We start from the raw sequence: 25,819 nt of genomic DNA, 5'->3' as shown, positions 1-25,819 counted from the left end.
CACATCGGAGTTCGACCTCATCTCATCTTTTCCGTATTTTGCCGATCACGGTGTATGGAAGCGGAAACCGAAAGCTAGATACTTATGCCTTTTTGGATGAGGGCTCATCTCTTACACTCATGGAAGAGGCGTTAGCTCATGAGCTTGGAATCCAAGGTGATCCTCAAGTTCTCTGCTTAAAATGGACTGGAAACGTGACCCGAACCGAACGCAGTTCACAAAAAATTGAATTAAAAATATCCGGAATTAATCTTGCTAAATATCAATTACAAGATACCAGAACGGTAAAAGCTTTGACACTTCCGCAACAGTCATTGCAATTTGATTCACTGTCAACAATGTTCCACCATCTACAAGGTCTACCAATCTCAAGCTATACTCATGCAGTGCCCCGAATTTTAATTGGAGTCAATAATATCCGGTTGACAGTTCCTCTTCGAGTTAAAGAAGGCAAGCTCAACGAACCAGTTGCTACCAAGACACGCCTTGGTTGGTGTGTTTATGGGGGAACAGTCGATGTAATAGAAAAATCAACAGTGAATCTTCATACATGCGTGTGCATAACCGATCGAACACTCCATGATACGGTAAAAGATTACTTCGCATTAGAAGATACTGGTATTGCGGCTTCAAAAATGTTAGAATCGGCAGATGATATCAGAGCAAATAAGATTCTGGAAGAATCAACTATTCGCGTTGGCCAACGTTTTCAGACCGGTCTACTATGGAAATACGATCCTGACCTAATTGAGTTTCCGGACAGTTTTCCTATGGCCATGAAACGATTCGAATGTCTCGAAAGAAAGCTGGAAAAAAACCTGAAAATAAAACAAACAATTGAACAACAAATTAAAGATTATGTAGCAAAAGGATACGCTCGTCGAGCTACTACAGATGAACTTGAAAATAGCGATCCTCGGAAAGTATGGTACTTACCGTTGGGTGTAGTAGTGAATCCCAAGAAACCGGGAAAAGTACGTATGGTTTGGGATGCATCTGCCATGGTAAAAGGAGTGTCGTTAAATACAATGTTGTTAAAGGGACCTGATCAGCTCGTTGCATTACCAAGAGTTCATTTTCGATTTCGCCAGTTCGCTATTGCAGTAACGGGCGATATAGCAGAAATGTATCACCAGATTCTTATCCGCCCCCAAGATCAACAATCTCAACGATTTCTTTGGCGATCAGTCCCGAACAAAAATCTAGAAGTTTTCGTTATGCAGGTAGCGACGTTTGGATCCACTTGTTCTCCTGCATCCGCCCAATACGTCAAAAACCGGAATGCCATGGAGTTTTCTGAGAAATATCCCCGAGCTGCAGAAGAGATTATAGATGGTCACTATGTAGATGACTATATGGGAAGCTTCGCCAGTAAAGAAGAAGCCAAAAAAGTTGCTGTTGAAATACGTGATGTTCATGCTCATGGTGGATTCAAAATACGAGACTGGAAGTCAAACTGCCCCGAAGTTATCGATGTACTGGAGAAACAAACAATCAGCAATCCGTCGTGCATTGGGATCAACTCGACAAGTAGCGAGAAGGTGTTAGGCATGCAATGGTTCTCCGGAGAAGATCTCCTAGCCTACAGCACCTCTTTTCAACAAGATTTGCAGAAGCTTATCACTAGCAAAAATAGACCTACAAAGCGTCAAGTTCTCAAATTTCTGATGAGTGTGTTTGATCCTCTGGGGCTTTTAGCAGCGTTCGTGGTGCAAGGGAAAGTGTTGTTGCAAGACATCTGGCGTGCTGGGACCAAATGGGATGAAGAAATCGACGACCAAGGTTATGCGAAGTGGATACGATGGACTGACCTCTTCAAAGTGATAGCGGACCTAAGAATCCCCAGGTGTTATTATCCCGGTGCAACAGCTCAACAGTACAAGTATTTAGAACTCCACGTATTTGCTGATGCAAGCGAAGACGCTTATGCTGCAGTTGCCTTCTTCCGTATTCCTGTTTCCGACGAATCTTTCCAGTGCTCCTTGGTTGCGGCTAAGACAAAAGTAGCCCCTCTGAAACACTGCTCCATCCCTCGTTTAGAACTGCAGGCGGCCGTTCTCGCAACACGTTTAGCAACATTCATCAAAGAGGGGCATACTTTGACAATACACAAAACAGTCTTCTGGTCAGATTCAAGCACAGTTTTGGCATGGATACGCTCCGATCATCGGCGTTATAAACAGTTTGTTGCCTGTCGTGTTTCTGAGGTCTTAACAACAACTACGATCTCTGACTGGCGGTGGATATCGACGAAACTAAACGTAGCAGATCTAGCGACAAAATGGGGTCAAGGAGGCCAACTGAATACAAACAGCTCATGGTTTCAGGGTCCCGAGTTCTTGAAATTAGGTGAAAAGTATTGGCCTAGACCAAAATCAATCTTAGCTACCAACGAAGAGATGAAACTTTGTGGAATACATCATGGTATTACTGTTCCGGTACCGGTGATTGACCCTTCACGTTTTTCACGGTGGACTAGGATGGTAAGAGTGACGGCGTACGTTTTACGGTACTTTAACAACGTTCAAAAGAAAAGATCAAAGCTGAATAGTTCTTATCTCACTCAAGATGAATTGCAGGAGGCTGAAAATTACCTTTTTCGCATTTCACAATGGGAGGCTTTTCCAGAAGATATGTCAGTACTGCTGTCGACTACCAATGTTGGTGTAGAAAAGAACAGTCCTTTGTACAAGTTATCCCCTTACTTAGATGAGCACGGAGTGCTCAGAGTGGACGGTCGAATAGGAGCGGCTAGGAACGTTGAAGAGAGAACCAAGTTTCCAGTAATCCTGTGCAAGCAACATCGGGTTACCGATCTCCTGATCGATTACTATCATAGTAAATATCATCACGCAAACTTTGAAACTGTAGTGAACGAAATAAGACAATTTTTCTACATCCCTCAAATACGATCGCGAGCCAAGAAAATCGTAAAACATTGTCAATGGTGCAAAGTGTACAAAGCACGCCCTCAAGTTCCCAGAATGGCACCGCTTCCTGAAGCAAGATTAGCATCATTTACCCGACCCTTTAGCTATGTTGGGCTAGATCTTTTCGGACCGGTTTCTGTTAAAGTTGGTAGAAGCGCAGTGAAGCGATGGGTAGCCTTGTTCACGTGCTTAACCATACGCGCAGTACATGTGGAGGTTGTGTACGGTCTGGACACTCAATCGTGCATCATGAGTATCCGTCGGTTTGTCGCTCGTCGTGGCTCTCCGCTAGAATTTCATTCAGATAACGGCACAAACTTTCGAGGTGCAGATAACATACTACAGAATCAGATACGTAACATTCAAGAAGGACTGGCGTCAACGTTCACAAATACCGTAACGAAGTGGATTTTTATTCCTCCTGGAACCCCGCACATGGGAGGCTCCTGGGAGCGTATGGTGCGCTCGGTAAAAACAGCGATGTACTCAAGTATTGAAGCCGGACGGAAGTTGACCGACGAAGCTCTATTGACCCTGCTGGTTGAAGCCGAAAGCATAGTAAACTCAAGACCACTGACGTATCTTCCGTTGGAGGCTCCAGAGAGTGAAGCTCTTACTCCAAATCACCTTTTGCTTGGTAGCTCTAGCGGCATAAAACAACCTGGAATAGAACCGGTGGATGAAAGATTGGCGCTCAAGAACTCCTGGTATCAAATTCAACATCAAGCTGATATCTTCTGGCGTCGTTGGACTCGTGAATATCTTCCGGAACTGACTCGCCGAACAAAATGGCTGGGAGAATCGCGTCCAGTTATTGAAGGAGATTTGGTCATAATCGTAGACGATGGAAAAAGAAATGGTTGGATACGGGGTAAAGTCATAAAGGTCATATCCGGGCAAGACGGGCGAGTTAGAAGGGCTTTGATTCATACTCATAAAGGGATCTCTAAACAATCAGTCTCAAAGTTGGCAATTCTAGATGTGGCTCCAGAGAGTAACACAGGATCTGCTTGACCTGTGTTACGGGGGGGAGGCTGTTGGAAACTGGTTGCACTGGAGTTTGGCGGCGACGCTTCATCGGTGTTGCGGATTCTTCAGCGTCGCGACATATGAGATTTTGACGTCTCTTCAAGACATTTCACATCCGGTTGTAAACTAGATTAGAAGCTAGAGTTCCTGAAATTAGAAAGCCTAAAATTATTATTATCCTTCCACAAAGTTATACTTACCTTCAAGTTATACTTACCTCAAGTTATACTTACTCCTAGTTATACTTACCTCCAAGTTGTTGTGCTAAGATAGCTACTCGTAGCTTATTTATCCGGGACTGAACCAGCAAATATTCCGCGAGCAGTATACCAGGTTTGACTCATACTTACCACATGTAAACGTAGAGATTTATTCGTAATTCTAATCTATAGCCACTGGAAAGTTCGGATAAAACCGTTAGGAGAAAACCCGTTTCGGTAGTTGAAAAGAACAAGCGATATAAGCGCACTAAATTTGTAAGTGTTAAATAGTACTTTCTGCTTAAACCTACTTTACTTAAAATAACCTTAAAATAAATTGCAGCTTGAAGCTGTCGTTGACAAGCTATCTAGATTGGTGAACCTTTTTTTTCAATACCGGAACAATGAGGGTCTTCTTTTATTAAAATAAAAGCGTCTACCAATACAATATATTATTCAATTTAGTTAAAACTTGTATGTTAATTCATTCAATCGTCTCATTAAGTCAAAACGCTTATGTTTATCAATTTTTAACAATAATCCTCGAGGATTGGTAAAATGTTGTCAATTTTTTATTAATTTTGTATTAGAGCCCCCTCCCTCCCCCCTCTTTTTGGATTTGGAGGGGTTTGAAACTATTATAAAACCCATTCTCGGTCTCGAAAACGGCTACACACAAAATTTCACATTGATCGGTTCAGAAGTTTCCGAAAACTGTTCGAATTGTGTAAAATTTCTGGTTATTTTGTATGGGAGCCCCTCTTTTTAGGATTCGGAGGGGTTTGAAAGTATTATAGAGACCATTCCTGGTCTCGAAAATGGCTAGACATCAAATTTTACGTTGATCGGTTCAGAAGTTCACAAAAATTGTTTGAATTGTGTCAAATTTATTATTAAAACCATTTCCGGTCTCGAAAATGGATACATATCAAATTTCAAGTTGAACGAAATTGTCTCTAATGCAGGAACGCTCGGTCATTACAATCGGTTCAGTAGTTTACGAATATTGTTCGAACTATGTAAAATTTTTGTTAACTTTGTATAGGAGCCCCCTATTTTTGGATTCGGAGGGGTTTGAAAGTATTTTGAAAACCATCCCCAATCTTGGAAACGACTACACACCAAGTTTCACGTTGATCGGTTCAGTTGTTTCTGTAAATTGGTCGAATTATGTCATACTTTTATTAATTTTGTATGGGAGCTCCCCTTCCTCAAAGTAGAAACCAATGCCGGTCTCGAAAATGGCTACACACAAATTTCACGTTGATCCCCAGTCACTACAATCGGTTTAGTAGTTTACGAATATTGTTCGAATTGTGTAAAATTTTTGATAATTTTGTATAGGAGCCCCTATTTTGGATTTGAAGGTATTTTGAAAACCATCCCCAGTCTTGGAAACAGCAACACACCAAGCTTCACGTTGAAACCGATCAACGTAGTTTCTGTAAATTGTTCGAATGATGTCATATTTTTATTAATTTTATTTGGGAGCCCCCCTTTCTTTAACTCGGAGCCATTAGAAAAAAACCTATAAATACAAATTTGCACAATGATTGGTTCATTAGTTTCCGAGTCTATAGGGGACAGACGGACAGACAAACATTCATTTTTAAATATAGATTACATCATAAGGTAGAGAGCTTATTCCAATCTTTTTATTAACAAACCGTTCCCTCTTAAAAACTCAGAGCGTGTACACGAAGAAAAAGTGAACACCTCTTGTTGTGAAGCAACAAACAAAAACATTAATAAACAAAGGAAACAAAATTTCACTTTGGCAAAGTTGGCTGCTGTGGAGCTGTCAATAAATTTATTTCCGGAAAAAGAGTTGAATAAATCGGTGGTGGAAGCAGCTCGTCGGCAATCGAGCTTTCTGTCTCCGACGGAAATGTGGGAAAAACGTACGGTAAGCGAAAACAAAATAGCGTCACTGAGCGCGTACTCATCGATCTATTTTTACAGATTGCGCTACAGGACCATTTGAAACTTGCCAAAGGGGCCGTGAACACACGTGAGTAACTAGATCCCTCAAAACTGAAACTGTTTTCTGACCGGAAGTTTGTTTTCCCGTCAGGGCCCCTTTCGTTTGCCGCTTCGGCTTGACATCTGACTTCCTTGCAGACTCTTGGGAAGATTTTGATTTTTATTCCGGTTCCGCACGAGGTGGAGAGGATTTGTTTTCCCAGATGAGGGAGCAGCATTATCGAGAGCCAGAAATTCTAGATGGTCTGCCTCGCTGGCTGTCCTCATTTACAGCTCTTTGGTACTGATGACAAGGCGTTCACGAGGATTCTTCTCTCCACGATCAATTGGTTGTAAAACGTCGATTGTCGGAGTGGCGAGAAACAAAAGCTGTCGGAGTTACATCCAGTCGCAACCACAGGATGATACGAGTTTGGCGGTCGCTGGGCGAGTCCATCCGGAGTGCAGTCGTGTGGGTTTTCCCGTGTTCAACCAAAATGTATTCGACGGAGTATATCTGGAAAAAGGTATTGTGGGCAGCTGTCAGTCAGCGCATCTAGCGCTCACAGGGCATCATATTCCTGGACCGGATAGCAGCAGAAATGAAGGGGATGAGTACGGTTCTTATCGGGCTTGATCAAGGAGCGTCCACTGATTGGAACCGGAATCGAAGAGGATGTAGTGGTCGTAGCTTTGAACGACTACTGCCTACAGAGAATCGTGTGTTCTTCCATCTTTAGGTGGATCATTCGCTTAGTTCGTTTAGTTCGAATCACATCCACAGGTACCATAACAACTCCCCGGAACATCGGACAAGACAATACGACAAAAAAAAGGATGGAACCCACATAAGTCACACAATGCTTTGTTCTAAGGGGGGCAATAAAATGGGTCAAACCTAACTGTGCAACATTTTGTTCCCATAATAATGTTCACGTTGTCTTTAATTCCGGGCACCAAAAGCCTAAGTCCTTTTAGCTATACCGCATATGTGCACCAAGTTTCGCACCCGTATGACAATACGGATTTGACGTTGAGTTGAAGATTCGGATTTTCGTTCGTGACCTCCAAATGTTTCGAAGACTCGTAAAAGCAAATCGGGCTTTTCTGATACGGGTTTCGATGTTTCCTTGGTACCACCCAGCAAACATAAAATCGTATCAGAAATGATAGCTTAAGTCGTTTACAATGGTACTGCGAATCGCAGTTCCAACTGAATAGTGGAATAGTGGTCTTATTCTCAGTGTGCAACCAGATGACTAAAAATCAATAGTGGATTGACTAATATTGACAAATAAAAGAAGTGATTAATCAATTGATTAATTGATTAACTGGTTTATCGTCGTGATGATTTGTTTGTTGTTTCTATCGACCTTTTTCGGCGGAAAATTATGAAAATTTGGTTTTGTTTTGAATAAAAATCTCATTTATTCAATTAAAAAAACGTTATTTGAAGTTAAATACAAATTTCGGTTTTAAAACATAGGAACATTCTTTATTATTTTAACCCATGATTTAATTCCTGAATCGTCCAACTTCAAACACTTTTTATTTGAACGTCTAACATAAAACTTGAGACGAAGATTTTTCGTCTTTAAAATTTTGTTTTTTTTTTTGCAGCATACAACTTCGCGAGTTTGAACCCAATAATTTTCTTATTTTGATCCACTTTTGAACTCGATATTAAACTTCACTTATTGCTTTAAACGATAGTTCGCAGCATCAGACTCGCGTTTGACAGTCCATAGAAAAAATATGTTGGATCGAAAACGAGAATGCAATATTTGTTCGTTAGAACGATGTTCGAAAGACCGAACTGTTCTCTTTCGTTCGAACGAAAACAAGAATACGAAATTGCAAAACTTTCTAAGGAATGTCATTCGATCGAAAACAAGAATAAGGATGATAGATTCTTGAATAAATAAACGCTATATTTTTTATAGAATTCTCACGGGACTTTTCTGTACTCTTTTTACGACCGACTCGAATATAAACTAACATCAAGTTTTCTGTAAATCAATCGAAATGCTTTGAACAAGTTTTGTTTTGTTATACATTGATTTTTTCTTTTCATTGTGTTTTTTCAAAACTTTTGGAACAGAAATCGAGGAAAATTCATATTTCGTTGCTTTAATTTGCGAGGCTTCAGTCCACGTTTAGTGAATTTTGAGGGAAAAAAAAATCACTCGCCTTATTAGTCCCAGTGCTAAATTAAACGTCATTAAACCTAATCAAGATTGAAAGTAGGGAATTAAAGTTCTTTAAATCAAACTAAATGTAAGGAATTTTTTTAATTCTTAAGTTCCAAATTATGCATTATTTTAAGACAATATTTTTACTTGAACTAAAATCGTGACCCTGATTGATTTTAATTTCATGCAGATTTCTGTTCACATACAAGATCACACACACACACACACACACACACACACACACACACACACACACACACACACACACACACACACACACACACACACACACACACACACACACACACACACACACACACACACACACACACACACACACACACACACACACACACACACACACACACACACACACACACACACACACACACACACACACACACACACACACACACACACACACACACACACACACACACACACACACACACACACACACACACACACAAAATCTTACAGATATTTTTATTGTGTCGGTCATACAATTGTTTTCTTAACTTAACACTTGTTTATTTGAAGTTTAATGGAATAAAATGGAAATTAAGCCAAGTCATGCTGGTTTTCAAATATTTTAATATTAATGCTTATTCAGGAAAATTAACACTTTTAAAGATATAAATACAATAGGGTGGCCCCTAACGACATCTTGTCCGGGATTTTGAGGCTTTACTTTGAAATGCTCTTGTAAGATTTTTGGAAAAAGGTCATTTTCCCGATACATTTTTCAAATCAAATCAACATTTTGTAAATCTAACAAAACGTGTTCTAAATTTTCTTCGTTAAGTGAGTTTTTTCTGTGTCGCTGAAGTATAAAAGTTTGTTTTTTTCTCCCCAAGCTATGATTTCAAATTTGAGCCCTCAGATTTCCAAACATAATGTTAAGTTAGATCATCCTTACACTTAAGTTGGATTTAAAAAAACTTGTTCTAGTGCAACTAATAAAAAAACATCGTATGTCCGCAGACTACTCTACTTATGTAAAAGAAGCTGTTGCAAAAAATTACCACAAGGTTTAAAAATGTATTATATTAAAAAAAAAGTAAATTGAACATTTTATTCATTTGAGTGATAAATAACTGTCCTATTTTCAAGCATTCGACTAAGAAAAGTCTTCCAAACTATTCATCAACCGTTCCAGAACTCATCAATGGGTTCCGCTATTTGACTCATAAACCGCGGGTAAAGAGTTAAGAAAAAGCAAGCAAAAAAAATGGAACCGTCAATCACCTGGAGGAACTCTAAACGTTTCCCAGCGTACCAAAGAAAGATTGCACGCAGCATCTCATCTCATCTCAGTACATCAGCTGATGCGCATAAGTTCCCTCCCATCTAAGTATTTAGGGGTAGACATGCTCATGCTCAGCACACGGACATCAAAGCAAATAACTAAGCCGGAGGGCAATGCTTTGAGTTTAAGATGAGGGAAGAATGGTTGGCTGGCTGGCTGCTGATGGAAAGATGAATGGCATCCTCCTATCCTAGGTTTCGAGTGAATAAGAAATAATAATATAACGCTAAGCTCGTTTGTTGGGGCGTTTAGCGTTTCGTGACGATGGCAAAAGCTGCGAAGTTAGGGAAGAGGAACGTCGGCTTAATCTCCGTTGCGGAAAAGATTATCCCGTCGTTTACGAGGGGAAAATAAAGTAAAAGGCCGTTGGCGCGTTTAAGAGTAAGAAATAGCACAAATTAGCAGTTGAATCTATTTATGTAAAGCGATTAAGTGTATGACTCTGATTCAACAATAATGCCTGCAAAAAATGTTTTGTAAATACTACTGTGCAAAAACAAATTTTAATTGAACGATAACTATTACAAGATTAAGCATGCCCTTAGTTTGCTCCAATCTACTGATAGTTATTTTGTTTTTCTCATTCCATAAAAACTCATCTGCAAAGCTTTTGTTGAGTCACCAGGTGATGCTCGTGTTTAGTTTCGCCCAAAACTGTTCCTCCAAACGGTTTCTTTCGGTTGCCGAATCAAAGATGATCCAAGCCAAGGTGTAAATGGAAACGGATTTTAGCATACCGAAAAATAAATATTGACCCACCTCTGAATAGCCATCAAACTTGAACCGTTACTTTGAGAGCATTCTTGTTAGGATGAAATGTTTTTAAGTTTTTTAGGTCATTTCTGTTGGGAGAGCTTTCGAAAACGAATGATAATTTAAAAGAGTATAGTCAACCGAAAACTGTTCACGATAAGCAATTTTAATCCGCGTGGAACTCAAATGATATATGAGAATTTTTAATTTTTACCGCAACAATCTTACAATGTTAATCGAAGGAAATTTCGGGTTTTTTTATTGTAACATTTAAAAAAAAATAGAAAACATTCAATCTGAACAGGAAAATATGATTTTCCATTCTCTTTTCTGTTCAGTGATTATCTAAATAAATAAAAATTATATTTGCTCCAAACTCTACAGCCGACGGTCCATAAAATTGCTGCTAGCTGGTAGAGCGAATTTCAAATTAATTAATTTTTACACAAAGTTGTTTAACAGGGGTATGTCTTTTGGCATTGAAAAACAATAAATTAAATTCATATCACCGATGATGCCTCGCGAAGTATTGCATGAAAATTTGTGATGCAGTACCTCGCTAGGCACCCAGCAGTGATGTCAATTGATTTTATTGTTTTTCAATGCCAAAAGACATACCCCTGTTAAACAGCTAATATAAAGATTTTTGCCTAATAAGATACGAAGTTATTGTTTTGATCAAAGTTTTTTAACGGAAAATTTTCTTGAGAGAATTTAAAAATTGGCACAAAAACCATAAGCAGGCATGGTTTCACAAAAGAAATAAAAATTATGTTGAATTTTCAGTACAAAATATTCAATTTTCCCATACAAAACTATAAGCAACTATAAGTTAAAATTTAAACTTGTAAACGTTACTTAAAAATTCTGCAGAAAATCATTGACGAGTTTAGAACCAAAACCTAGCTTTTCAGACCCCAGGGTTTGACAAATTCAAAAATAACCCCCCGTCGACTCAGTCGACTGGGTATAGCAATAAATCATAATAAAAAAAATTAAATACATACATTTAAACACAATCTTAAAAAAAACGATTATTTCAGAATCTGTGAAACTCATCACAGACTATTCGATAACAAATCAATCAAACAATCGATAACATCTTATTAAAAATAACTTGATCAATATAACCACTAGAAATTCTTGATTCACTTCTTGTTTATACAAATTTTATATTTTTTACAGAATTCGTCACAAATTAAATAACAAAACTAAAGAAATTTATGATGGAAAACATAGTTTTGAGCAACCTCAACTGGAAGTCTAATTTCATCACATAAATACGCTATAAAAATTACCTAGTAAACTGATTTTTTCCAAACTTTCAGACAATAAACTTTTAACTATTTGTGTTTTGTTTTTGGTATTTTGACTTGGTTTTAGTTTAATATCATATTCGTATAATCGTAAATTAGGCCAAACTATACCCAAAAAATGCGCAACATCTGAAAGCAGTTTATTTTTTACGGAAACCTACTTTTTCGTCAATTGTTCCTGAAATTCAACCTCTTTGAGCCGCTCACTGAGTGTCTGCTTGAAAATAGCACGTTATTTTTCAATGAGTCTCAGTTCGGGTGCTTAAGAAGAATTTATGTTTTTGGATACAACATTTACTTTTTGGCCTTATATCACTTCAGGGCATCCCTTGAATAATGGAACGATAAAAAATAAGTCGTAATGGTATAGAAGACCACTTTTCAACTGGCCGAAGAATGAAAATCCAGCTGTAGAGAGCTTTGGAAGAAAATTTCACAGTAAATCGAGTTTTTGTTAAAAACAAACATTATATTCGGACCATTTTGAAATATTCTTAAATTTTGCGATCCTTTTAACATCATAACAACAAAGTAGCTATAAAGACGACTTCAAAATGCTGATTGTGATGAAAATCGGTTCAGTAGTTTTGCAGATGAAGCCAAAAGTGTAATACGTTTTGAAGTCGTTATTTTGAGTACATATTATAAAAGTTATAGCCCATCAAAGTTGAAAAATAATTTTCGAGGTTTCTTATTCATTTCAAGACGATTTTGCGATTTTCTTCAAAACCTTGTTAATTGGGTGCAGGAAGGTGTTTGTAATTGATGGAGATTAAAAAATTTGTTAGACTTCGCAAATCTGAAGCATTAACACCGATTTTTCAAAATCTACTTTTTTCAAAAAAAAAAAAAAAATAATAATAATTTGATTTTTGCAATTTTTCCACATTTTTTGTTTGATATCTTTCATATAAATAATAATTCTGTGATAAAAATACCTTGGGCTAATCCTTTTATTCTCTAGAAAAAAAAATTGTCAATACATTATTGAAAAATATCCACGCGTATCCGAGATATTTGGATTTTGATTAATGTTGTTTTAAAACAACACTATGCATTAAAAGGTTTAATCGCTTTCAAATGCTGTTAAAATTATATTTATGACAAATTTTATCAATAATCTGACGAAATATGTATTATCAAAAATGAAAAAAAAGTTGGAAAATTGTTTTTTCCTGTTAAAATTATATTTATGACAAAATTTATCAATAAGCTGAAGGAAAATCATCAAAAATGCGAAAAAAAGTTGGAAAACAGTTTTGGTCAAAACATTGTATGGAGCGGTTTTGTAGTTTCCTGCGCAAAGTATAGAGATTCTGCCTAAAACTGTATACACTCGTTTGGAGTTACTAGCAACTTGTAAAAAAACCTTTCTAACCCCTTATCTTCTTCTGTTGATTTTTAGAATTTTCTAGAAACATTTAAACAAAAAATTCACAATTGCAGTACCACTACAAGTTGATTTTGAACGTCACGTTTGAAGAATTAAGTTTTTTTAGTGCAAAATTAATTTGCCTCAATGCTCTTTGATTGGCTATTTTTTCATTAAAAAAAAAAAAAATAAAAAATACCTTGTAAATTATACTCTTTCTGTTTCTTTGTGCAAATTTTAAAGCACAAATGCCAAATGAGTGATTTCCTGCAGCATTTGTAAATCGATGCATTTTGATGGGTAACAACCCTCCTTTTCCACACACTTACTTACTATTTGAGATTTTCGACTTGTCATACCTGTAACGAAAAAAATTAAAATACAAATATTAGTTAATTTTTACACTAGACATTCAAAAATATCTCAAGAATATTACAGAAAATTTAATGCTTGAGTGAATTATTATTAACGTTTTTGAAAACAAAATGAATATCTAAATCGATAGGCAAAAATCTTAATTTTGGTTATAATAAGGTAATTTTAAAGGCTGCGATTAAAATGCAACTTTAGTCGAGATTTTATATGTGCAATTTAAAATCAGTATTTGAAATTGTATCGATACAAAAACCCTTTAGGGCCGAATTTTTCCTGTTGAAACCAAAATCTAAGTAATCAAAAAATATTTTCTTTTAATGGGGAAATAATGGCATAATGGCTGATTAGACTGATCAAGGCGACGATGGATGGAACGCAGTGCTGTGTGCGGATTTCGGGTGAATTGTCGAGTTCATTCTAATCGCGCAGGGGGCTTCGACAAGGTGATGGTCTATCCTGCATGATGTTCAACGTGGCGCTAGAAGGTGTTATTCGACGAGCGGTGGGCGAAATGCGGGGCACGATTTTCAACAGATCCAGTCAACTTATCTGCTTTGCCGATGACATTGATATAGTCGGCAGATCATCTGCGGGGTGGAGGAGATCTACCGCAAACTGAAACGTGAAGCAGGAAGGATTGGGTTGATGATTAATGCGTCCAAGACGAAGTACATGCTGGCCTGCGGATTCGAGACCGACCGAACCCGCTTGTCCAGTAATAACAAGGTCACGATCGACGGCGACGAGCTGGAGATAGTCGAAGACTTTGTCTATCTCGGCTCACTGGTGACCGCAGACAATGACACCAGCCGTGAGATCCGGAGGAGAATTATCAGCGGAAGTCGTGCCTACTATGGACTCCACATGCAACTGCGGTCGAGTAGCCTTAGCCCTCGCACGAAGTGTAACCTGTATATGACGCTCATTAGACCGGTTGTTCTCTACGGGCACGAGACATGGATATTGCTCGAAGAGGACCTGCGTACACTCGGAGTATTTGAGCGAAGAGTGTTAAGAACCATCTTTGGCGGCGTACAGGAGAACGGAGTGTGGAGGCGAAGGATGAACCACGAGCTGAAAATCTGTTACTGTAGGAGCGTAATCAGAACCCCCACTAGGGCACGATGAGCATTCTCTACCGTAGAATCTAGCAGCGAATTCAACTCGATGAAGTTAACTGAATTCTAGAGCTACTGCTTAACTTGTTTTTTGTGACGATTTGGCCTATTGGACTATTGGTTAGGTGTAGGAGAACTTGGTATTCAGAAGACTTGAGAACCTGGTTGGTTTATTTTGAATATTTTTGTAAAGATGAGTAAGAGATTTCTTTTTTGCGGAAAAATTAATACTATAGGAACTACAAAACAGTTCCTAGTGAAAATTTATTTGAGAAAATTCGTGCTTTCTTCGAAAAATGGAGTGCCTAATATGCCCCGGGTTCTCGTTATGCCCTTATCTACCCTTCAACTTATTTGTTTGGAAGATGAACAAGTTGATCTTTTTAAAACTTAAATCTCCTGTTACAAGTAAAAGCGGGTTCGGGTGAATGTGTAGAATGATGCTTCTACTCGGATTAGGCATTTCCCAGCTTGTCAAACGGACAGCTGATTGGTTACAAGTATTTCGGCAACTTCTGGTCCGCTGAATAACAACAACATTAAGCATGTTCAGTAATGTGCTGAATTTAAACGTGTTTCACGCACGTGCCACAAGAACGTTATTTTTCTGGTAGATATGAGTTTCTATAGATTCATCACATTTAAAACTGACAAAAAATGAAATGTTTACTGATAACGAGGATGAAATTTAATCAAAATAAAATTTATTTCGAAAAATCGTTGAACAAACCTAATCTTCACATTTCAAAATAAAAATCAACTGTGATGTTATTTTTTTTCGTTGTAAACTTAAGTGAAAGAGTGTCTTCAAAAGCGTTTACTGCCTTTCCTGAAGAAATATGTCTTTTCTGTGCTCTTTTGGTTGGATTTGGCATCCTGCCATTATGGAAAAAGGCAATGGAGTGGTATGCCGCTGACAATCTTCAGGTTGTGCCAAAGGATAAGAACCCTCTCAATTCACTAGAACTTCACCTAATCGAAAAATATTGCGCGATAGTTAAGCAGAACCTTAAGAAGACCCGAAAAACTGTTAGCAGCTGTAGAGAATAAAAGTAAATAGTAGATACATAAGAAAATAATATCGAGAAATTGAAATAACAATTATTTACAAAAAAAGAGATTTAGTCAAATTCCTAACATAGAATCAGTACGATGCGAGAGACATTCATTTTCCATCTTATTCACAAAAATCAGGGAAAATCTATCTTATTTCCGAAAATCAGGGTAAAACGGAGATCAGGTTATCAGCTTTGGCTTTAAAAATCAGGCAAATCCTGAAAAATCAGTCACATTGGCAACCCTGATTGTGAGTGTGATGCCCGATAAGAGAACGAACACTCTCATCTCTTCGAGAAAAAAAAAGCCAACGGATTTCGGCTGATATACTATAGTTGTGACGGACGGTCGATCATTTTAATCAACTATATTTGAAGAACAAATCAATCGAGTCCGATAAAAAAAAAGGTTTCTTGTGATCCACCGGACTCGACAACAGTAAGATGCAGTTCAAAGCAAATTAATGTTCTACGGCGAAAAAAAAATTTACGGGACTACCTTCACTACGAAAAATTGTAGGTCAGCTTTAAGTGGTGTTTCAAAAGTACCGTTTGCATCACTGAATAATCTGCAAAAATACCATAGAATAGCCCAACTAATGATACAAGTTTATTCTGAAGACACCAAAATGAGTCAACAACTCCTCTAGAAGTTATGAAAAAAAATATGACAATAAATCTCTTTTTAAAGACATTTATTGTCATTATTTCTTTAAAAACTCTTGAAGGAGTTGATGGCTGATTTATATGTCTTGGGATGGAAGTTGCATCATAAATAAGACTACTAAACAGTATTTTTTTGCAGAATATTCAGTGATGCAGACGGTCCTTCTGGACACCATTTAAGGCTTATTTTCAATTTTTCATGTTCAAGGTTATTACCCTTTTTTTTAAATATTTTATTTAGAAAGCTGATAACTGTTGAAAAATAACAGAGTATATAATGTAGTTTTGAAATATGGTTTCATTTCAAGGGAATTATCTGCTTGCTGTTATTGTCAGCAGACAGTAATTCCCTTGAGAAAAACCACACAAATGGTCGAAACGTCGGGGTTTTCAAGTGAAGATTTGTTCGATTGAAATCTCATACCGTAAAAAGCCCAAAAACTATAAGTTAAAACATCTTCCAGGTCGAAAGAATAAATCTTACCTAAGTGTTATGCTATTGACAAAAAAAAATATTTTTAAGTCGTTAAAATGAGCCAAATTTTCAATTTCAGAGAGAATCTGACCCATGGCGCAAATCCGTCTGATAATTAAAAAAAATCCCATAAAAAATTGATAAATAATTGAGGAACGCTTCAAATTCAAGAACTTAACTGATATCAGCTAAATTGCTGAAAAATGAGCTTAAAAATGAAGGACCTTTTGAATTTTTTTAAATGTATCAATAATCCCAAATCCCCCATTTTATTTTAACCTATGTTAATTTTGACATTCTGCTCCAGTATTTGAATATCTTGAAATTTATCTATATTAATTTAAAATAAACTTAACATTAATGTATTTCATCTACAACATATCCCTGACGTTGACTGTATTTCGCTGGTCAATAATTTTATTTCACTAAAATTGTTATTGACCGAGAAACATCAGCTTCGTGAAGAGCTTTCTGGATTTTATTGGACAATTATTTCCATATTCTCTGTCAAGGCAATCGCAAATATTTGGAGATCGTGATTTCAGTAACTTCTACCGACCACAATTTCTGTCCAGCCCAATCTTTTGTCATTGAAAAAAATTCTCAATTACATCAGTTTTTTTTTTGCTATTTTCGAATGACCAAATTTTCAGTTCCAAATTGAGCTATCCTCGCCGCAGGTTATCGGAAGACCACTTTCCTTTTTCGGTTCCCCAGAGCGCATTCATTCACTCACGACGATCATTAACATTCTGATCATTAATGGTCCAAAAGGCCGCGTTGCCGATTTTTTTGTTTGTTTTGGGCACGCAAAGAAGTAGGTTTACTTTTGGAGAGTAGTTTTTTTTCGTTTCTTGCAATGCCGACGCATTCTGTTTGCATGGGTGGCAGTATTTGGGTATTGAGTGTGACCTTCATGCCCAAAAAAATCGGCACATTTCGTGAATGAGTTGCAAATTGCAATTCGTTAAAGCTTTCAGAATGAAAAGAACTTTTTTGGTAAACGGCCATTACCAGCCTGTTAATGAGTTGACTTTTTGAGAAGTAAATTGGCTTGAGTCTTAAGAGAAAAAGAATGATAGAGTTATTATAAAACCATTATAAAATCATACTAAGTTCGGAACATGGTCTAATGACTGAATCTTTAATCCAGTCTGAACATGGATTATTTGGTTGTCGATATCTCTTTTCAATTTTCTTTGACCCTACAGCATTACATTCAATGATAAAATTTGGGCTTGTGATATAGTTCAGTTGGCAAGTCAGTTGCCTCCTAAGCCGATGTCTGTGAGTTCGAGCCCAAGAGTTTTTGCAATAACTGTCCGCCAACTGCAACGTTGATAAAACGTTGATAAAAAGTCGCGAATGCCATAAAGAAGGTAAAACGACTTTAATCGAAAATAAAATCAATGAGAAACGATATTCAAATAAACTTATACTTCCTTACGCATTCAATTCGCTCAAAAAATATCACAGCTGATGGCTATTTCCTTCCCTGTGGGGAGTTTTTTTTTATCCGCATTCATTATTGGTGTTTATAGGCTAAACAGCGCGGAAAGATGCACTGCACTTGTCCGAAATGGTGAGATGTAAGCAACAAAAATAATACCTAATAAAAAATCAACAAAAAAGTAATTAAACTTTATGCGAATCAAAAAGACCCGAAGATTGCTCATACCGTGTCAAGTTATGTAACTCTACTCGATCATAAACAGCTGGTCTAGAGAAAGAGCCTACAGAAGGAAAAAAAACCTGCGGAATCGCAAACACCTCAAAAGTGGAGTGTATCGAATTAATCTTCCTCTTTGCTCGTTTCTTCGAATTTGGTCATTACTTTGCCCATGTATCTCATCTTTACCCCGGAGAGCTGAGGTGAGGATAATTATTGGGTTTTATTTTGATTTTTGTGCTCTCTGAATGAGCCGTTCGTACCGAGTCATGATCATCTTCAGCAGCAAACTCGAGGAGGTCAGTTGGTTTTGCTGGTCTTTTCGCCAGCAAACTCGAATCATCAAGAAGACACACCCGCCAAAAGTGAAAGGTGTGAACTGAACCATAAACGATTGCAGATTCAGGAAACCACTTGCAGATACTTGAATCGAAAAGCGAAGAAGTTTATGTCTTTTCCTATGAAGCGTGATAAGATTCACCCTCCTTTTTCTGGGGCCACAGCCGATTCAAGATTCTAGTAATTTCGATTTCAACCTGTCCAATAAAATCAAAACAACTTGAAAAAATACTTTCGATTTTTACCTTCGGTAGCTACCATACTTAAAATTTGAGACCCGAATCAAAACCGGTCAATAAAATCGGGGGATATAAACCACCCCTTCTAGCTCGTTCGACTTTTTTTTTCTTTCATCGATGCGGAAAGGTCAATTTGTTGCTGGACAGGTTGTTGTTCGGTGTTCGGTGGGTTGTTTTCGTTGTCATTCGTTTGTCAATACACGGCCTCTTCGAGTGGAACAAGGTGTTGTAGTTCAAGTTGTTTATTTGGAATTCTTAGTTGGTTAAAAAAATGAATATAAACACTACTACGGAAAGCATAAACCAGTCTGTTGAGATAAGTCGCGAACTTGTTTGAATAATTTTTGCTGTCAAACCTGTTGCATATTGACAAAATCCTGCCTTGGCGATAAGATATAATTTGGCTTGAATATATTTATTCAAACATTTAAAGTTGAGATTCAACCGACGCAGTCTCAATGTTATCGTTCATGCATTGAGAATTTTATGAATCTTTGAGTTATCCATTCAAAAGAAATAACAATATATTCCTATCTACCCTATTTCAGAGAAAGCCAGCTTGACACAATTATCCACCAATATTCAAAACAAAGGCTAGTGATTCAAACCGCGTTTTACAATGTGACCAGCAACTTTAATAGCGCCATTAAAAACCACAAAATCAATAATTTTCTTAATCACGTTCCCATGAGAGGCCCCGCCAGCAGCCAAGTGTGAGAGCCAAATTTGTGCCAAATGTGCAAATAGCTACCTAGCTTCGAGCAATGGAAAAAGCCTTGTTTTGCATTCGATACACTTAACGGTTCCATGAATCGTCTTCGGGTAGCATAGCATAGTATGGCGTGGCGAGGTGTTTGCTAAGGTTGCAATTCACATTTTAAAAATAAAAATTCTTCATCAACAAAGGTTCCAACGGAATAAAAAAAAAGTCAAAAAGAAATTGTTCGGATAGAAATCAAACTATTCCTTGAATCAGCGTTTACGTTGCAGATCAAAGCTAGAATATATTTTCGGTTAACATTAATTGGCATTTTTAAAATATATTGTAGATATGAAGCTTACAATTTTAGTTTCTCCTACGCGCTATCTCTCGCAGACTACCTGACCTTCGTGGTGGGTGCCGAAACTTCAACTAAATTACCAAATACTTAGTCAGTGACGATAATTTTATCCAGCATATTAAGCAAATACTTACATAGTTTTTTAGTAAACTAGCTCTAAACGATTATTTCGCGCACCCGCGTGTTATGTGAGCTTTGAATAATGTAAGTATTCCTGCAAATTAGACAATATACTATTTGCCACGTATTCTTATAATCCATTACGAAAATACCTCTTCAACTCCACTATTTTCAACTTTGACCAAACTGTAACTTCTATCTAATTTTCTATTTTCAGTATTTCAACTATCAAAAACACGTTTTTCCAATACACTTCAACTAGGAAATTTTTCTCTTCTTAAACTTTCCTCTACTTCCTTTAACAACTGGCCTTAGAATGACATCAATTTTCCTACTCTCTCTTTTTCTTCCGATTTACTGCTTTTCTTCCTCTCTTATGCCATTCGGCTGACATTTCATCTTTTCGACAGGGCCGTCCGTCGTACCCAGCGGTGTTGATCGTAACAGAAATAAAATTACAAAAATATTTCAAAATCATGTTACAACGAATAATATCTCTTAAAGTTAATAATGCTGTGTATAAACAAAGCTTGCCACATTGGTCGGTTTTACTCGGACTTGTCCGGATATTTGATATAAAATTTGGGTAAAATCCGGTTCCGCCCGGATTTTGCCCGGACATACACTTTATTCGCAAAATGATAAAAAAAAAACTCAAAAAAAGTAACTATAATTTTTGAATTTTGTTTTGGAAGTTTTGAGAGAAGGTTAAATTTAAAATAATACTGACCGGTTTTTAACAAGCTCAAAATACTATTTGAAATCTGCTGATGTGTTTCGAAAAAAAAAGGTTTTAAGTGTTTTCCTTCTAAGTTTTTGTTTCATAGTTCCTGGGTTTTGACCAAATTTTTCTGGATACTGCCCGGTTTTTGGGTTGCAAATTTTTAAATCCAATGCTCGGATTCTGCCAGGTTTAACGATAAAATTTCCCAGATTGGCGCGGCCCGGATGCGTGTATGAAAAATTCAGGCAACCTAAATATGAACGCATTTACTAGCACTAGTTTTATGTACATTTTAGAATCAGATTTGCCTACAACAAAACCCCTCTAATGAAACAGTTCTCCGCATGACGAGCAAGTTTGTCGTATTAACAAGCTGTGATTTATTCACAAACTTGAGTTGCCAATATTGAGGATCATCGAAGGAGCGTGGGCAGTTTTGAAGTAAAATTGTGCCGGAATTTTATTTGAAGTCCCTGTTGGTGATCGAAAACAAATATTATTCGATGATTTTTTCCGCATATACTAAAGATCGAAAAGTGAAAGTAATACTAAACAATCGATGCGCTGGAAGAAAGTAACTAAATGTACAGCTACTGTGAAGAAGTTTTGAAAAATTTATACATTAGTTTGATTATCCAAATCGTGTGGAAAAGAGTTTGATGATCGATATGGTTTATATTCCTGCGAGTAAGCAGATTGACTTTCCGAGGGTCGAGTCGCTAATTGGAAAGAAATTTGGAAAAAATTTCTAAGGATTTGTTTGTTCTGGTTCTGAGTTTAGAACGAAAAAGATGGTTTTGGTAAAAGTGATGACGTGACGATTTCAAAATATGTGTCCGGATGGAATCATCATCCAATGTAAGCAGAAAGTTTATGAGTTTTCCATGAAGTTAAAAGAGTGTGAGGAAAAAGGGGCGGCTTTAAAGCGGTTCTCTATTCCCTGTTGTAATTCTCGTCTTACGAGCTGCATGGCAGAAGGATAGATAGAATTGCAGTTAGAATGGATCGGTTGCTGCGATTGACAGAAATTTTATGGTAAAACGGAAGTGCGGTATAGTCATTTCAAATATAGAATTTATAAAACAAAGGAAGTGCGGTAGTTAAGAGGAATTAGTGTTAATGAAAATATTCAGTAGCAACCCAATTCAAGATTACCAGTACCAGGAAGAACTGGGAGATAACAACGGCGGAAACCTAGCACCTTTTGATGAAATTTGGTGAGATCGTTTCTTTATTAAAATTTATGCTTTTACATAATTATGTTTAATTTTTACTGGTTACAAAAAGTGTTTTTTTAGTAGTTCAATTATTAGATTTGGTGAATTATTTCTTTTATAAATGCTAAATTCTTTAAAAAAAACCTTTCGAGTTCTAAACAGGACCCGAAAGGTTTCATGTTCTTTTAATGTTTCCCGTTTCCCTTTTTATTTTCAAGATCGAGTAAAGGCGCTTTATCCTTGGTCGATGACCAGAAATGATTGTGCATTGAAATTCAAAACAGTTGAACGAAGAATAATAATTCTTAGATTTTTTAAATCATTATATTTATAACATCCCATTCTGTAAAATGACTCTATTCTCAAGATTTCGTGATTTCTATGTACAAAATAAGTCATTTTCAGCCACTGACGAATGGTCCTTGCGATTGGTGGAGCTACTTTGCATAGCGCATAGTCATCATCATCATCATCATCAAGGAGCATTTTTCTTAGCATGCTTTCAACGATATTGCCCATTTGAAACGTATGGTACTTGTGGTCCACGTTTCTTCCTGTTCCTGTGTTCCAGATATCTCTGCGTTCTTTGCTCCATGGTAGGCCCAACCACTTTATGTTTTTGATCATTTTAATATTTTTATTTATGTTAAAATGGTTGAAAGCATGAACATAGACAAGATGAACAATTATTAGCTTTTATTGTTCTTTGGAACTCAGACATAAGTTCTGGCTGTGGAAGTATGATTAGTGATTAGTGATTAGTGAAACTTGAGTTGCCAGTATTGAACTCAGGTTTTGGGCTGGGAGACTGGGTATTTTCAATTTTCAGTGTAAGGTCGTATATCGAAACTGTGCCATAGTTAAGGCCGTTAAAGTAAAAGACCGTATAACGAGGAATGAGTGTATTGAAATAAGTTCGGGAAATTTGAAATGAATCAATGATTAATTCGATTTCATTATTTTTGATTTGTTCAGTAACTTTTTTATAATTATAAATGGGGTGCAGTTGTTTTCTCGTTTGAATTTTCATTTAATTTGAATGAATTGAATAGTTTTGTTTCCAATTCTTCTGATATATATCATTTAAATTAATATATTTATTTCAAAGTTTGTTCAATCTAGACAAAAAAGCTATCACATATAAAAATAACTTCATCAAACCTCGCCGTTCTAAAAGATTCTTCTTAATTTTATATTTTTGAGACAACCTTAGCCAAAATGTCAAAATATGCTATTCCGTAACACAAACCCAAATATCATTCGAATAAGAAGAAAATTGAAAGAATTGAAAGAAAATTTGGTTGTTGGCCCGCTTGCATATCTCATTACTAAAATGAGGCCCGCCTGTTGAAAATCTTGGCTTCCCATGGTTTTAAGTGTTCTATTTCTAAGCCCCAATTTTCTAGGGTTTCTAGGGTTCATATTAATTTTATTTCATTTTAGGAAAAAAAAAACCCTTTAAATGTTGGCTTCAATAGTTAAAAACGTGATCTTATTTTTTTTCATTTTGATTAATTGGAAAGTTTTGGATCTATCGAGCTCGATTCAAAATAATGTTACGGCCAAGGATATCGAAGAGCTCGTAATGGAATGTGTCCAATGCGAATCAGCTGAAGTTCATGCCCTGATCCGAAAGGATGTTAATGTTTCTACGCTTAGATTAATTTCTTTCAAAGTTGGGGTGGATCTTAAGTTGAAAGACACTGCGCTTTCCCCAAAGACTTGGCCTTCTGTAATATTATTTCGAGAATTCGAGGATTTTGGTTAAAAAATTTCTTTGACACATGCTGTCACTTTCTCACCAGTTGCGTCATCCACGAAGACTCCCGGCTTTTCTACATCTCGTGTGGCCCCAATTCAGTGAACACCTCTACTGATGGTTCACCGAGAATGGACAACGAGTCTTCCATAGCCTCGACTTCAAGCAAACACACATACTATCGAGTTTCTCGTCGTCCGAACCTTCCAACAGAGCCCTCCGCTACTACATGAGGCACAAGTCTCTTCACGCCAAAAACCAATATCGCAAATTTAACTCAGCTTAAAAAAAAGTATGCACGCGCAGTATGAAGTATGCAGGGATACCTTTTCCGGATACAGCGTGGTTTTAAAACTAGACCCAAATCACTTTGGCAGTACATTAAGAACCAAGGAAAATAATCCGGCTTACCGTCCTATATGTTTGTAACCTCTTCGCTTACAAATTCTGTAGTAGGACTTTTGATTCTGGTTCAATATCTTCGGACCAGTTGACTATTGCGGCTAGTAACGTCCCACTTCAGAGTACTTCCTTCCATCATATCGTAATCGATGACGATACCATCTTGAAGGCGACTGCTAAGCTGAAATCCAGTCTTTCTGCAGGTCCGGATGGCATTCCAGCGATTTCCTAAAACGATATATATCACATATGCTGACTCCTATAAAATGAATCTTCCAAGCATCGTTCACGGAATCAACGTTCCTTCCATTTGGAAAGAAGCTTACATGTTTCCGGTCTACAAAATGGTGGTAGGAAAAATGTTAACAATTATAGCGGTTTTTCTGTCTCATGTGCGATTGCCAAACTGTTTGAGCTAGTTTTATTAGATTCATTTGTCTCGTATTGCAAATTTTATTTCTCTAACGAACGACATGGATTCATGCCTAAGCGCTCTACGACAACAAACCTGTCGACGTTCACATCTTCCGTGCAAGACAGCTTTGCCAGAGGATCTCAAACCGACGTAATCTACACCTACCTTTCCGCGGCTTTCGACACCACGAAACCACGAAATAGCCATAGCCAAACTAGATCGTATCGGTATTTGCGGCTCTCTACTGGAATGGTTCCATAGCTACCTCGTAGGACGGAAACTTATTGTACGAAAAGGTGAATCATTTTCCAATCAATTCCTTGCCTCTCTTGGAGTACCTCAAGGGAGCCACCTGGGACCCATAATATTCCTAATCTACTTCAACGATGTGCTTTTGCTTCTCGATGGACCAAAACTGGAGAATGCCAACGACTTAAAGTTGTTATAACCCATCAACAGCGCCGAAGATGTCAACGTCTAGTAGAGCCAGTTTAACATCTTCGCCGCCTGGTGTGATATCAATTGTCTTCCCTTGAATCGCAACAAATGCACGGTAATTTCGTTTTCACGCAAGCGGCTCCCGCTAACGGCTGATTATTTTCTTGGAGTTGCGTGAGTTGAGCATGTGAAAGAACTTGGTGTGATCTTGGACAAACGGCTGGGTTTCAAGATCCACACAAACTACATCGTTGATAAAGCTTCCAGATGCCTGGGTCCTCTATTCCGCATGGCAAAAGAGTTTTAAGGATTATTATTGTCTCCAGAATCTATAGTGCAGCTTGGTTCGAGCGTGCCTCGAATACGCCTCGGCTGTATGGTGCCCCTTCTACCGAAATGGCTCGGAGCGTTTTGCTCTCCGGAACCTGAACTGGCAAGACCCGTTACGACTTCCCAGCTACGAAAACCGCTGCCGCCTACATCGACACGCTGCAGACACGCCGGGCCGCAACATGGGCCTCTATTGTCGCCGATCTGCTTTCGTCGAGAACCGACTGCCCCGTACTGTTAGAAGCACTCCAATTCAGCGTGCCATCTCGAGGCTTGAGGAATCGTGGTCTTCAGCCCTTTGCTCCTCTTCGACAGAAAAACTACGAAGCTAATTGGTGCAATAAGGACATTTAA

General features: G+C 37.5%; 2 protein-coding genes across 10 annotated transcripts in view; one reads left to right on the top strand and one right to left on the bottom strand.

Annotated features, from left to right (window-relative positions):
* LOC129754443 (uncharacterized) overlaps positions 1-25,819 on the bottom strand; it is a 145,616-nt gene that overhangs the window by 34,248 nt on the left and 85,549 nt on the right. The window lies entirely within an intron of this gene.
* LOC129753665 (uncharacterized) lies at positions 339-25,819 on the top strand. Its single transcript, XM_055749508.1, has 2 exons — positions 339-3,801; positions 25,593-25,819. The coding sequence occupies exons 1-2, from the start codon at positions 339-341 to the stop codon at positions 25,817-25,819; spliced, it is 3,690 nt and encodes a 1,229-aa protein (XP_055605483.1).

Source organism: Uranotaenia lowii, chromosome 3 (genome assembly GCF_029784155.1).
Source record: "Uranotaenia lowii strain MFRU-FL chromosome 3, ASM2978415v1, whole genome shotgun sequence".
Taxonomy (NCBI): domain Eukaryota; kingdom Metazoa; phylum Arthropoda; class Insecta; order Diptera; family Culicidae; genus Uranotaenia; species Uranotaenia lowii.
Note: the sequence above shows the minus strand (reverse complement) of the source record. Positions and strands in the feature narration are given on the sequence as shown.